The sequence below is a fragment of the Oreochromis niloticus genome, linkage group LG14, assembly GCF_001858045.2.
Source record: "Oreochromis niloticus isolate F11D_XX linkage group LG14, O_niloticus_UMD_NMBU, whole genome shotgun sequence".
Lineage (NCBI taxonomy): Eukaryota > Metazoa > Chordata > Actinopteri > Cichliformes > Cichlidae > Oreochromis > Oreochromis niloticus.
In genome coordinates this window covers 31,525,122-31,541,301 of record NC_031979.2, presented here as the reverse complement: position 1 = coordinate 31,541,301, position 16,180 = coordinate 31,525,122, and the positions used below count along the sequence as shown (strand labels likewise).

General features: G+C 38.0%; 1 protein-coding gene across 1 annotated transcript in view; it reads right to left on the bottom strand.

Moving 5' to 3' along the window:
- Nucleotides 1-262: 262 nt before the first annotated feature.
- gbe1b (glucan (1,4-alpha-), branching enzyme 1b) overlaps nucleotides 263-16,180 on the bottom strand; it is a 98,007-nt gene continuing 82,089 nt past the window's right edge. The window contains exons 15-16 of the mRNA XM_003450190.5: nucleotides 12,806-12,923; nucleotides 263-2,062 (exon numbers count right to left, since the gene is read on the bottom strand). Of these exons, the coding sequence (XP_003450238.2) occupies nucleotides 2,000-2,062; nucleotides 12,806-12,923 (181 nt within the window). The 3' untranslated portion in view covers nucleotides 263-1,999. The remainder of the gene's footprint in view (nucleotides 2,063-12,805; nucleotides 12,924-16,180) is intronic.

Genomic DNA, 16,180 nt, shown 5'->3' with positions numbered 1-16,180 from the left:
AGAGAGCAAAATGAGTTCATTCACATTCTCGTGGTTTGACAGGGACTGATTTATTATCATTAGCAATAATGAAAGAAATATGCTGAAATTGTTACAGTATATCAGACATCAATTTTACTTTTGAGAACAACTGCAGACAATTCATTTTGGCAGTGCTAAAATGACAATGACACTGGGTCAGATGAGGGATGATTATACCCTCCAATTCAGTCTCACAACCTCGTTGTCTAAAATATATGCAGAGTGATCGTCTCTGTGCTCCTTGAAAGACAGAGAAAAGGCCTTTTTGAATGCATTTGCTTTTAGACAAAAAAGAAATGACATGTTCATGACACTTTTGGCTGCACACAGACGGGTGGTCCTGAAAATTAATGTGTGTTTTTTTCCCCCAGCTGCACGGGACACAGATCAAAACCTGCCATAAGCTACAATAGGTGGTTAAATGACTCAGAATCTGAAATAATGCTCTAGATGAGGATAGCACAACCTCTGAGCTTTATCTGAGATGCACATAATAATCTCGTTTCCCTTTTTACTTGTGCTGATTCGATAAAACATTCAGAAAGTGCTTTGGATGGTGATGATATGCCAACTTTCAGGAGGATGAAAAACAAGACAACGTAAAGAGTGGAAGCAGACCGAATATCACTCATTTGTAAAGCACATTATGACATTTTGCAGACGAGTTCAGCAGTCACCTATTATGATGGTAGGACGTTTTAGCTAATTAATAACCTCCTCACATAGGTACTGTGATGGATTCTATAACACAGAATGAGGGCTGTGGCTGCTCTTTGAAATTTTCAATCATCAACTCTGTTGAAACTAAAGTCACAAAAGTCACTGCTAATTGGAGGAGGCACGTGTGGCGCTCTGCATGAATTTAGGCCGTTTCGGTGTTTTTCTGGAATATTCCCAGGGGAATCCCTAATGAACACGGTGCACATAAATCATATCCTAGTAGTCAAGTGTGTTAGTCATCCGTGTCTTTTCTAACACAAAAGGACAAACTGATCTTCAGTAGTTTAGTTCTTCTTGTCGATTGTAGCACGGTGTAACATAAAATTCACAAACTACTCTAATGCGATCTAGTGTGGGAGAAAACTATGCAATACTTTACGCAAAGTGGGCAAAATGGCCTAATTCAGCCAAATGTTGCTTGTGTATTATGCAACACACTGTGAACACTCCAAATTAAGTGATTTTATCAGTGCTTTAGCTGCAAATTACTGGCTTAATAACTGAGTCATAAATAACCACTTAAATGCTCCCAGTAGCTGCATAAATTCAAACATTACAACACAACTGTTTTAGATACTCATTAAAAAGTACAGTAATTCAAATCAGTTCAATACTTTGTGCAAATTACAATACATTTATACCTATAATGTCCCGCAATGCAAATTAACAAAGACACATCACCAGTGATTAAACAGCCTACCTGCATATTTTGATTTTAAATGCTAGTAATACTGTAGTGCTTGCCATCTCTGTGAAACTACAATGTTATTTATATTTAAATACAAAATAATAAACCTTGTATGCTGTATTTAAACATGCCTAACATTCCTGAGCTTGTATTATCTTTGAATAAATGAATGCTGGTTTTATGGTACCGCTTTCCTCTGCCACAGTTGCCGGTCATGTATTTCAGATGACATGCCAAATGCAGGAGTACCTATAAATGGCTGCTGGCTAGTGGTGGATGGACTCGGCAGGGTTTGGAGTTTTAGCGTCTAGCTGCTGGTTAGGTTGGACACTTCCCAAATGGACCAATCTGTGGTAAATGGGGTTACACAGCGTCTTAGGTTGCAGATGGTATTTGAAAGCACACAGCCCAGCAATGCTTTTTCCCCCCCATTTAGAAAAAAGGCTCGAACACAAAAAAAGTAGGTTTGGGTGGTGTACAAGGTTGACATTAAGATGAAGGTGATTGTTAACACTCAGTCAGAGTTTGGAATCCATTCTCAATCCCGATCTCTGTGGAGACAATCATCCTCTAATAACAGTAATCTATCTCCTCGTTGGCCAAGACAATAGCTGTTCTGCAGGGGATGTAGACCTGAGAGAGAAAGAGAGACACAGTGGCAGGGAAGAAAGTGGGGAGAAAAGTGAGATGACAATTGAAGATTAATGATGTTAACAAGGTGTCTCAGTCATCCAGGTCATGGTATTCTTGCGTGTTTGAAAGAAGACAGCTGGACTTCTTTAGGTTCATGAAGACATTTTGCCTCTCATCCAAGAAGCTTCTCTAGTTCTAAAACAAATGCCCTGAGGGTTGTTGACCCACTATTAATTATGTGAGTCATCACATGAGCACAAGCATGACCTATTCCCATGTGGGGACTCACACAATCACTTCCAAGGGGACAACCACCACTAGGGGTTAAATATCTGTAACTCTCTGTCAATTGTTTAAATGGTAAATGGACTGGTTCTTATAAGGCTTTTCTACTCTACTTGAGCACTCAAAGCACTTTATACAACATGTTATTCGCTCATTTACACAAGCAGTTTTTGCTTTCTATCTAACACCAACGGGAATGCGTCAGGAACAACTCTGGGTTCAGTATCTTGGGATCGAACCACCACGGGATGGGCTCACAGTGTTTAAGAACTAAAGAAGCCTCTTGCAAGAGAGGCGAAACAACTTCACAAATTTAAGTCCTTTTGCCTTCTTTTCAAGCACTCAACACTACATTGATATAACTGATATAAGATCAGCAATTTTGAAGATTAATCAGTCTTAAGTTTTATCCTTTTCAGGAGGGAGAAATCATGACTGGACATGGTAACGTCTCAAAATCAAGGATGAGATAATGGAAAAAAAAAAAAAAAAAGAGTAATAGATTAGAGAAAAAAAAGGAATGCGAGGAGGATAACATGCAATTTTAAAATGATATATAAGGGAAAAAGTTCATCTAAGACTACTTGGAGGATAATATATTTTAAGAATATTTAAAGTGTGACAGAATTGCAGCTGCACAAAGACCTCTGGGTGGCAGTGGTGTCAGCATATCTGCAATGAAGAGAGGTGTCTTCAACTTCTTAAACTTATCTCCATGAAGTGGTGGACTTCATCTGTCTAAAAACATATCATTAAATTTGCATTCTATTCAAAGCAAGTGCAATGAACTGAACAATCTGCAAATGAGTAATCTTGCCAGAAGTGGAGGCACGCTCCTAAATTTTAATTTCTGAACTCTCTAATCAATGCAGTAGCTGTGAGTTTCATCATCATCTCTAAACACCGGACTGTGAATCAATTGGAAATGTGTGATTCTATAAAGATATAATGTAATTTCAAAAGAATCTTTGAGTTCATTGGGGTAAAGAAGAAACAAGTTAGGGAAAAAGAACAAACTGAAAAAACGTGGCATGTCACATTCCTTATGTATATACACATACACATATATAGTTCAAAAAGTAGCTAATAAAGTGTTTGATCAATCCTTTTGATACTCACAGTGTCATTTGGCAGCAGGAAGCCGCTGTGTACCATTAGTCATTTCAGATTTATGCCAAAGGAAAAGCCAAGCGGGCATAAATGATGCTATATTTCCCAACAGAAAACGAAAAAAGCCAGCAGAGCTGTAAACAATTCAATCACCCCCTGAACTCTTCAAGTCGCCCCTCAGCATCAGTGGATCTAAGCTTACTGTGGATGTGCTTCTTTGGCAACAGTTTGTCACCGAGGGAGCCATGCAGCCCGGCGCTGAAACACTGACACAGACATTGGTGACTAATTAAACAGTCACAGCGGGAGAGCCTCCATACAGAAGCACCGCGGAGAGAAGGAAAGGCAGAATGAATCACTGCACCTGTTTAGACAAAAGCTACCACTGCGTCTAACCTGGAATATGTCAACAGCTTTTATTTCCACCAAACAGACAGAAATAGTGACAAATTATAAATTAATCTGTGAAAAAAAGGACCAGCAGATACGCTCAAGTGTTGGCACAGCAATTAGTGGAAGACATTCTAATTAACATATTACTCCTTGCAACGTTAGGCACATACATACTTGACATAATGTTTTGAACCCATCCACTAACACTTAGAGACTAGATTGTGAAAAATAATTCCCTTTACAGTATATATACATAGCTCCTGACTTATTCATTTATATCTATACTTCTATCTCATCAAACACAGGGCCAGCTGAACTAAACTACAAGGTACAAAATGAGGTGAAACCCTCTCCATGGAAGCAGAACCTATTTCTTTTTAGGACAAAATCAAGTTTGCGTTATTAGATTTTATAGCATTTGCCAATCAAGGTAATTATTAATAAAACTAGTTGTGAAAAAACAAATTAACAACAGTGAGACAAAACAAACAAATTTGAATTTGTGAAAAAGGAAAACTGTTATCAAGTACTCACGTAATTAGCTAAAACGTTGTGGAAATTACTGGAAACCTATTTAGTCTTTGTCAGTGTGATCAAATTTGTTACCACAACCAGTGTGATTAGGCTTTGGTTTCTATCTGAGTGACCTTCAAAATGTGTTGTGTTTGTATTGGTACACATTCTAAACCTCTGAATAATACACCCTAACAAATATCCTCCATATTAAAATAATTAGGAAAACTACAACTAAGACCAAAACTGATGAAAACTAAAGTAAATATGAAATGTTTCCAAACAATAACCAGAATGTCTGTGATGTAGGAAAGAAATGAGTTTCCTTGTCACTGTTTGTTTGTATTACACAAACTAATGAGAATTAAAATCCACTAAGAATTCAAATAGGATCGCCAACGGCCATATCCAGTACAAATTAATCTCATTCACCATCAATTGAAAGCTTTTTCAGGAGTATTATGATTGCATGGTCAGTAGCAATCATGGACATAAAAAGCATGAAAATATGTGAACCTATGACAAGTGGCCATTAAAATGACAAACGTGACCTTGACCATGAGCACAATTTAGGTGAAGATCCATTAGATGTGTAAGTTTCAATAAAACTTCCGCACAATGAGGAGTATCGATTCTTGTGAATTGTGGATGGATGCCTCACCATGGCATGAGCTCATCGTTCTTTGCTGGATGAGCTAAAAATGGTCCTAAATGAGCAAACCCACTCTGGAAATTAGCTGAAACTCAACTCAACTCAGATGCAATGAAAAGAAAAACTAAGAACAAATAGAAATAAAAACTAATAACAACACATGCAATATTTCCGCATGTTGCAGATCATTCCAGCAGGAAATGCCAATATGACCACATGTTTGCCTATCAGGTCATACACAGAAGTGTATGTGCAACACGCATCTTAGAATCACAACCACAAAGTCTCTGCTGTAGTCAGCAGTTGTTGCCAGATCAGGTAATGGTTACTGTAATGCAACTAATGCGACAATTTATTGTAGGTATTAACAATAGGGGTGAAAAACAAAATGTGATGAAAAGGACAAAGTGGTACACAATAGGACATAATACACCATTTGTGAAATATTGTATTAGTAGGAAAAACAGCTTAGCTGTTTGTCCTTTCTTGACTTCTTCTGTATCATGAACTCTCTTGTATTGCCTTACACCAAGCTCACATATGAGAATTTGGATTTTTATACTCCCTTGCAGAACAGAATGCAGCCTTTGGGCTAATACTAAATCTGATCAATGTTCAAACACACCGATAAAGGATTCATGAGCTGCTTCGCAGGAACATATCATCCACCCTGTCTCCAGACCCCAGCACCTAGGCTAGAGCACTGCCTGACTATAGGCTCTCTGTGCACTTTAACTCTCCAGACATGTCTCTGTTTGGCTCACTTTACTCACTTAACAAGTATCAGCTCCCTGTAAACACTTGTGTACATGTAGGTTGTACTTTAGGCAAAGTCTAAGGATCTGACAGGGTAACAAAACAAACCTGACTTGGATGTTTAACTGAAACTAAGACCTAAAGAACTATACCGGATTCGTTTTCAGCTGAGACCCGATTTTGCAGGCCATTATTTTCAAAAGAATATTTTCAGCCGAGCCTCACAGTAAGCAGCATAATTTCTGAAAGACTGTTGTATTGATTTTTAGTACTTCAAAGATCATCACTTTTTAAAAAAAATATTGTTGCTCATAATTAAATATAATCCTTTTGATCATAGAGCTTACATTCCTAAAATTTCCAGTAACAAAAAGGCTCTGTTAAAAAAAGAAAGAAAGAAAAAAAAGCTCTCTCTGGTAAAATAAGATCATAATAAATAAAAAAAAAAAAAAAAATAGTGCTTTTGTATTATTTTACATTATTAGAATTTCCAAAACAATTATAACCTGCAAGCATTAAGCTCTTATTATTAGATTAAAAATTGGCCAGGTCTCTCCTGGATGTAAGATTTAAATCTCAATGAGATTTTTACCTGGGCAAACAAAGGATTAATAATAATAACAATAAAAATAAATGACACACCGAATAATCTCTAGACCCTTTACCTGAAATACCAAAAAGGCAGACCAAACTATTTGCTTGAAACAATCTTTGAATGAATCATCCACCACACACTCACTGGCCACTTAGTTCACTTTGAGAAGCGCCTTAAATCTTTGTGGCATAGATTCAACAAAGTGCTGGAAACATTTCTTAAAGATTTTGGTTCATATCGACATGAAAGCATCACACAGTTGCTGCACCTCCATTACAGTATGTGAATCTCTTGTTTCGCCAAATACCAAAGATGCTCTATTGGTTTCAGATCTGGTGACTTTGAAGTGCAATTTGAGTACAATGAACTGATTTTCACATTCAAGAAACCAGTTTAAACCAGTCGTAAAGTTATGGACATGATCAGCAACAACACTTAGGTAGGCTGGAGTGTTTAAACGGTGCTCAGTTGATACTAGTGGATGCAAACGGTGCTAAAATGTGCAAAGTGGGCCTGATTATGTGAACTACTGTTTCCTTCTTATCAGCCTGATAGGCCATTCTTTTCTGACCCCTGACATCCACAAGGCATTTGCACCCAGAGAACTGCTGCTTACTGGATATTTTCTGTTTTCAAGCCATTCTCTGTAAACCCTGGAGATGATTGCGTGGGGAAACCCTGGTAGATCAGCAGTTTCTGAAATACTCAGACCAGCACGTCAGAATGTGACATGGTTGTTGGTGCCTAAGTTACTTATAATACCTTTCTGAACCTCAGCAGGCCACAATAAACGTGTCTACATGCCTAAATCGACTGAGTTACTGCCATGTGATTGGCTGATTAGATAACCCAAACTATCACTGGCAGCTTAAGGTTTTTATACCCATGACTGTGTGTAAAAATGGCTGAAATTCCTCCACAGTTCATGTAATATGTTCAAAATCAGTAACGCTGAGCTGAGAGTCTGGTCTCAAAGTACATATGCACTTGTACAGTTAAGAAAAATATACTGACCAAAGTGTACTAGTGTGAGCTTGTCTTTTGAAATTTATATGTAAAAGTGTTAAGTAGGTGCCCTTATGCCATGTCACAGTTTTTGTCTGTTAGTTCACACTTCATGCTCATCAACATCAGGTGTTAGATCTCACTGATGGAAATGTACATCTTTTGATCATTTGCCATAAGCTTGCTATCTTCTCTTACTTTCTTTTTCATTTCAGCTTAATTTCTTTTATGTGAAGCTGTCAAAGAAGACATCCCCTTTGAAGCATATGAAGTTTATCAAAAGGTTCTGATGCAGCTAATTATTCACCAGCCTTTCTTAGCATTACATATTTGACATTATAACACTCAAACAAAACTATATGTGTGACATGTACCCAAAGGCAGCCACCTAAAATAAGCTTCCTCTCTCTGAGACATTTTATTCTGTGACTATTTAAAATTTGTCTCGCTAAATGAATAAACTCTAAATGTTCAACAGCAGTAGTTCTTGATGTATGCAATTCCCATGAAAAGCCTGCTGAGGATACCGGGGTGTCATTTTTTTCTATCCACATAAGGAGAACAAAGCATTTTTTAAAAAAAATCATTTTTTATTCAGCTTCATGGCAAGCTGTTCTAACATCCACTCTTTTCACATAGTGGATAAAATTAAATACAGCTGAATACAAACACACAAACGCGCGGGTGCACACACAACATTAAAGATGTCCCACATGTGAAACAAAGAAGTACTTTTATATTCAGTGATAAATATGTGCCATTTAAATATGCACAGTTTAAACATACAGTCCTGTGGAAAGGTTTTAAGAGCTTGTGAAAGAAAATCTTGTTACATGATGATGCTTTTAAAATGTAAAAACGCTACGGATAGTATTTGTTTATCATCTATACTCATGCAAGATGTATGGTATTGTATGGTATAGGACAAGTAAGTCCTAAATAGAGATGGATGTAGGAGCCATGTCTTTTCATGAGTTGAGATCAGAGCTGTGCTGAGGGTCATGCCGTTGCAGAATACAGTCTTTTCTCTAAAAGTAGCTCTTTATGATTCTGTCTGACATTATTGTGATGCTGCCAAATTCTGTCTGCAGAATGAATTTGGAGTCAGTAAGAGACTTCCTTCACGGTATTGCTTGTTGCACAAAAATCCAACTGTAAAACCAATTCTGATGGTTTGCAAAAAGGCAAAAGGCTTCGCTGTTTCCTTGAGGCACTCCTCCTTTAGAGCACTTTCTAGCCTTTTGGTGGACAAAGCATATTTATTTGTTTCCACATCAGAGGAATAGCCTCTTGGAAACAATTCCTCTATAAAGACTGGTTCTGATCCTGACTGTACATGGGTCGAGTAGACTCGGTTTTCTGCCAGTTGTGAGGTGATGGCAATCATACACAGTTTTGAAAGAAATGCACTTAACCTGGTTAATGTGTCTGGTCGTCGTCCTTGTCTGTTTCTTTGTGCCTAAGCAGAACACCTTGGAAAGCACATCTAGAAATGGCTTATATCCTATTACCTTTTAGTAAAGCTCTCCCTAAAAATGTTTATTTGTGTGCATGGTAATTTTTTTTTTTCCAATTAATGAGTTCAGTATGTATGTATACCTTATTAAGATGGCATATAACTACATCACTTGCAAATATAGTATATGATGAAAATGCAGAAGAGGTCACTTCTGTAAGTAATTCAATAATTCAGACAAGACTGAAAGGACTAAAAAGATGCTGGATGACAAGTGTCCAGGAGCAGATTTGTAAACACAGGGTATTACAGCCACATGGTGCTTGCCACAGCCTAACATGTTACCAGGATGCAGAAGACTCTGTTAGCTTAATCCAATTATGTGCATTCTCAGTCTGAGGTGTGATGCGTTCTTGGAGGATATGAGAGTTTATTATCAAACTGTAACGAGGAAGCTGGAGAACTGACAGACCCATTAAAAAGACAGGAGAAAAGAAGTTTGTGCAGACTTTGAAAGCAAAAGTTGTTAAATAAAACATGGATGGTGTGGGCACCTCTCGCAGCCCCCGCAGAGGCTCTTGTCTGATTATTCTTGTCATAACCAGGTAGGTGTGAGGAGGAGGAGGAGAAAAGCATCTTTATGCAAGACTACAGTCTCGCTGTGCAATCTCCGCGAAGGAGCCTGTAAAGCATATACAGTATGTACAGAAGGGTCCCCGCTTGCCTTCTTCCTCCCTCTCTGTCGACTCCATTCCTCTCACTTCCTTTCATTCCCCATTAATCTATGATGGTGCCAAAATTAGCAGATGACTTGTTAACTAAACTTCACATTTTGGCCAAGAGGGATGTGGGTGAAGCAGCAGTGTTTGAATTAATAAGAGTTAGAAAAGATTTAAGAGATTGTGGAATTTGCGTCCTTAACTGATGAAACCTAAGTTAATACGACGGAGGATCAGTGTCTGCATGAAAGAAGAAGAGGCTTTTAAACTGGGGTCGACAGAATCTTAAATAAAGCTGAATTGATGCTCTTAATAGCAGTGTGAGCTTTGCCAAACACATTTTTGATGCATTAAAGTGCGCCGTCCAACTCTTAATATAGAGTAATATCCTCTATCCATTAACTGCAACACTTTCAGTATTGATCTGAAGAAGTTCAAGTTGAGTTCAGACACACAAACACCTCATCAGGTGCTACGTCAACTCTGGTACCAAATGAAACGACTTAAGTACCGCCTCAAAACGTTTAATCTAATAAACACACTGAAAAACAAAAACAGGAGGAGATGATGACTCCGCAGACCACTTCAGAGACATCACTGTCCTTGTGCATTAATTGAAATCATTAACATAGGATGTAGCATGCAATCCGTCTGCGGTGATCCTCACTAATTCATTCCTGACTTTATTAATAAACATCTTTTTGGCTTTCAGCATTTTAATAAAAAAATAAATAAACTGGGAAAAAAGGGGGGAGGTAAACAAGAGGAAGATCCTCAAGCACTCTGCTTAAAATGCATATCAGTGTTTCTTTCTATATTTCAAGGACAGACTTATTTCATGGTATTAGCCTTAAGCAGTCCTCCTGATGGAAGCCCAGTGCTTCATTCTCCCAGATATTTTTCTCCCCTCCATGATGCCATGCGAGCTTAAGCGGTGTGCACATGAAAAGGTAAGTTCTAGCGCTATGAATAATGCACATTGTTTGCTGTGAAATGTGAAAGGAGCTGTAGATATCAGATTCACATAACGTTCAATGACTCCAGGATAACTGCCAGCATGAGCGGAGTGAACGCATAGAAGCCAAATATGATATGCACAAAACAAAATGTAGTACTGTGGAGGCCACAAACAATGGGAGCTAGCCCCTGGTAGAGGCACAGTTTTTTTTAATGTTATAATATATTTTCTTGATATTGTATTAAAAAAATAATAATGCTAATGAACAAGATACTAAATTATACTGCTGTTGTTAAGCTGAGAGTCCCAGACCAGGGAGACCATGGCTTTTTGCCAGAACAAGCAGCCCTCTTTCATCCCAGCACACTTAAACCTCATTAGAAAGGCTTCGAAAGATCCTCTCACTACAAAACCCATTTCAGGCTAATTAAAATGATTTGTGAAATTAAACATAAAACATAAAAGGACCAAACATGAACACACAGACAGCTTTTTCATCACATTTTGTGAGCTCACAAAATATGATGAATGTGAAAAAAAGAAAGAAATGCAACCCACAGAGAACTAAAAAACCACCAACAATGCAGGTAATTTATATCACTTTATAGTTTTACAGTTCTTTTGTTTTTTTTAAAAACCATAATGATAACTTTTATGTTATAAACTCTTGCTAACACTCAAAAGAAATTAAACTTTTGCAATTTTACCCTAATGACCATCTAGGAGTAGCTGACATTTGAGACAATTGACATTCTAGAGCTGTGAATGTCCCAGTGCATACAACCCTTCAGAAGATGAAGAAAGCTCATGCCATTGACCCCTTAGTTTTTAAATCAAACCTTAATTATAAAAGGATCCAAGATGAATTCAATGTATTTGAAAGCTGGTATGAAACCCCACCCTCCCCCCCGAAAGAAACAAAAAAACCACATTCATTCAACTTAGTTTTGATTTATGCATTTCACCTCTGCCCCACCTGCAGTGGCTACAGTGGGGCCTGCCCCCAGTGTGTGTACCACTGTACTAGAGTGTGAACATAGGACTTTTCCATTGTGGATAAATGGTAGATTTTTAACTTCCATTTGTGAACGTGGTGATAAAACTGTGTTCTATGGATATCAGAAATCTTCCTGAGCCCATGCACTGACTTCCATAACAGAACTGTGTCCATTTTCAAAAGGGCCGAAACATCTCAGACATTCAGTGCAGGTTTTCAGCTTTGTCCCTTAAATACAGAGATGTCTCTGGATCTTTTAATAACTAGAGCACACCCATGCTGTAGTATTGTCTGGCATGTTCATGATGACAAAAACTGATATACTTAATCACATTACAAAAAAATGTAATTATGTAAGGGCTAGTAAATTGTTTATATGGTAAAAATGCAACATTTTAACCTGTTGCTAGGTTGGTGTGAGGCAACACCCAACGCCCACTGCCGATGTCAGAACACCTGATAAAGATAAAAACCTTTATGGGCCTAACACGTACCTGTGTGCCAAGTTTAGTTGCTCAACTCGTGATTGTGTAAGAGTTGGTAGCAAAAGAAAAAAAGAAACACAAAGACAGAGATTTTGTGTGTTATAGTAAGATATAATAGAGAGGAGATAAAGAAATTCAGGAGGTGAAGTCCTTCTGCCCAGATATCACCCCACCCCCTTATTTATTTAATGTGCTTTACACTATTGACTTTCACATATAGAGCTTAAATGATCAGCACATTCTACTCTTTCACACATTTCACATATAGTCCCAATTTTAACAAAATTGCACTTTTGTAATATTTGTTATACTTTTCTAATAAAAGGAACTATGACAAGTGACTTTGTATTGCTACAGGCTAAATGAATTTGGTAAAAACAAGAAGAGAGAAAAATGTTTGTCAAAAGTTTTAATCCTTCATTTCTATTTGTAGAGCTCTCTTATCACCACCCACTACTCCTTTTGATGTTTTGCAGCTGTGGGCAACTTCTCCATTAGCCTACATATGTGCACTGCATTGTGGGACAATAGTGTCCATCAACAGCACACTCAACAGCGATTTAGTATGCACGCTGACATTTTTGAGCAATGCTTAATTTTGTCACTTTTTCAGCACGGACAGCCTCGAAAGCATGTTAACAGTATGCTGAATGGGATGGTGATACAGCATAGGTTATTTGAAAAGTGGTGTAGAGACTGGACTCTAAAGTACAAAAGCCCTGGATTTTCAATTGTAGAATACTTTACATTTAAATATAATGACATTCAACAAAAGATAACCTTTTATAAGTCACAGAATGTGATGCCGTAGGTATTTACCTTGATGGAGTTAGAGCGGCCATTAAAGGGCTCGGGGTATGTGAAGAACTCCGTGTTGTGGTCCAGCCGTCCGTGACCTCCATACTGAACCGCATCTGAATCCAGCTTGATTTTGTATCTGGCAAAGATTGAGGTTAAGGCGCAATAGCAGTGGGAAACTAGCTTATGAAATTGAAGACCTAAGAAGCGCAGAAGGAGTTTTAGCACTAGTGCTTTTGGTGTGCAGATTTGGTTTAGCAGTGCTCAGCTGGTTTATACTCATTGAAATCCTCACATCCATCAGCATTCATCTCCTCCTCGCGGCACAGCACAGCGACAGTGCGGAGCCCAAACACACGAGGAGAACGCTGCTTGAAATTAACATAAATAGAGAAGCGATTCAGCCATGGCTCAACCATCCAGCCTGACAGGCTAATTTATCTAATTCACTGCATAAATAATGAATTTAATCAGAAAAAGTGATCCAAATGAGTGACAACAGATACACACGAGAGATCATAAAAAATACTCTCTCCTCCTCTAGGATTTGTTCATATTTTGTTGTTTTACAACTTGACAAGAGACGAGACTGATTTAAGTCAAGTACTCAGCAAATCACCGCAGACTCATCGAAATATATCTAAATAACACTGAGTTAGGCAAGTCGTTGAGCCCCCTCAAGCTGGTATTTAGCATATGTACAAGAGGCTACTTGTTTAAATTTGCAATTTGTAATTTTCAAATACTGTACTGAACACTGCAACCAGTTGTGTTTTTTAGTATACAAACACTGTATGTGGAAGATATATTCTTTTGTACACTGACATTAAGTCTTTATCAGTTGAGGAATCAGAGAGGGTGAGGAGATGTTGTGATTTACTGTGCTAAGACATCAAATCAAACCTCAGATTTCCTTAAAGAAATAGTCAAGAGGAAAACTGCCGGTAGTGTATGTATGCATGGTTGAAAAGTGAGGATAATCCTTTACCTTCCTTCTGTGCTGTTGTTGTACAAAAGGACTCAAACTTTTTTGGGCTGAATTATTGCAGCTGCTTAAACTTGGTCATCAAGAAATCTGCATGCTCTTTAAAACAAAGGAATATGGAAGGATAGTGGATGAAATACAATATGCAAGTCTTTCTATGTGCTGTAGTGAGCATTTCAGTATTTACTTTAGCATCTAGTCACCTTTGTGGAGACATGCTACAACATTAAACTGATTACATGCGTAATTATGCCCTTCAGCTGAAGCAAATGTAGAACTAACATCTGATGTGATATTAAAATTGTTAAGAGCCAGAATCAATCCTCCATGACTTTTAGAAAACTCCTCCTTCCTACTTGACATGAGCATGTTGTTACTTGACAAGAAAAAAAAAAAAAAAAAAAAAAAAAAAAAAAAAGACTAAGGATGGGTGTCAGGATCAGTTGCAGGGCTGTTATTAATGTCAGAGAAAATATTTTAATACTTTAAAAGCTAGATTTAAAAAAATCAAAGAAAGTGCACTTTGGCAAATATGCATGAAGATATAAGATATACAATACTTTAGAATTTAGTCCCCAAACTTTCTTGTGAGTTTTTAAAGTGTTCTTGAACACCTTGCACCTGATCATTTCATAAAACAGTTCTTTTTGCACCAACAAGGTAATTCCTAAAGTGTCACTAGCTGGAAACAGCATACTTTTGCATGTCCTTGAAAAAATAAAGAACATTGGACAAGTAGTGAACAAAAAGAACAGGCAGGCCTATAAAACTGTCTACAGCAGATGAACAGTATCTGAAAGTCATATCCTTCAGAAACAGGGAAAGAAATCCAGCTAAATCTGACACAGGACCTGAGAGATAGATCTGGCCTTTTAGTTGATCTATCTACTTTTCACTTAAGTGTCATCAGAAATGGTTTCAATGAAGGGTGGCTGTCAAGAAAACATTCTTAATAGAACAGGGAGAAAGAGGCTAAAGTATGCCAAATTACCGAAGTTGCCAGAAGTGGCAACAGGTCCTAAGTGGTAAGTCAAAATTTGCAATTTTTGGTCCAAATCATCATCATCAGCAGTACAGAAGAGATTAGAAGAGAGGTACAACAGTGAGTATTTACAGCAATCTGTAAAACATGGTGGAGTCTGTCATGGTTTGGGACTGCGTTTCAGCTGTTTGAGGTCCTGTCAAAGTTGATGTAATTATAAAAGCAGGAATGAGTTTGAACCAACATGGAATACCATTTGGAAAGTGTCTGATTGGCAACAGTTTCATTTTGTAGCATGACAATGACCCCAAATACACTGCCAATAGAATCATATCAGGATACAAAAACACACAATGGAATACTACAGTCATTGATTGGCCTCCCCGGAGCTCAACATTATTAAAGCAGTGTTGGATCATTGTGACAGAGAGCTGAACAAAAGACAGTCATCATCCAAAGAATAGCTTTGGATGATGACTAGAAGCCTGTTAACTATTCCTGAGGACTACTTAAAGAAATTGGAAGAAAGCTTGCCTAAGAAAATTCAGGCTGCCTTGAGGTCCTACCAAATATTGACTTTCATGCTCCACTCAACCCATTTTCAATTCAATTCAATTTTATTTATACAGTGCCAAATCACAACAATATAATATAATTTATATTGTAAGGTAGACCCTACAATAACGCATACAGAGAAAAACCCAACAACCATATGACCCCCTATGCGCAAGCACTTTGGCGACAATGGGAAGGAAAAACTCCCTTTTAACAAGAAGAAACCTCTGGCAGAACCAGGCTCGGGGAGGGGCGGCCATCGCTGTGACTGGTTGGGGTGAGAGAAAGAAGACAAGATAAAAGACATGCTGTGGAAGAGAGCATTAATAGAGAGATTAATAACAAGTATGATTCAGTGCAGAGAGGTCTAATGACACATAGTGAGTGACTCCTAGCAAAATATAAAATGAGGGGTGACCCAAGACTTTTGCAAAGTACTGTGCTTCTAATTTAAAAACTTCCCAACATGCAAAGGTTAGCCTTGCTCTTACTAGCCAGAAATCCTTAGTAGCTACCATGTCTACCCTGATTCTCCATGCATAATGTAAACATCTGTGCATATTATCGTGTATCGCAGGGTTGGTAGCTATAAAGATTGGTACTATAGGGAAGGAAAAAAACAGGACAACGGGATAAACATGTAAACAGCCCCCTAATTGGCTGGCTGAATAATCACCTTATCGACCCATAGGCGACATTCCTGAGTTTAAGTATGATCCTCAAACGCTGCCTCATTCTGCCCAAGAGCCTGGAAAATTCTGCTTTTGCTGTCTGCTTGTCTGCTTTGATAGTGATGATTAAAAAGAAGCTCTCCTCTGTGCATTGTTTTTGCTCAAGAGAAAGATCCCTTCCTCCACACCTTCTCTGCTCTACT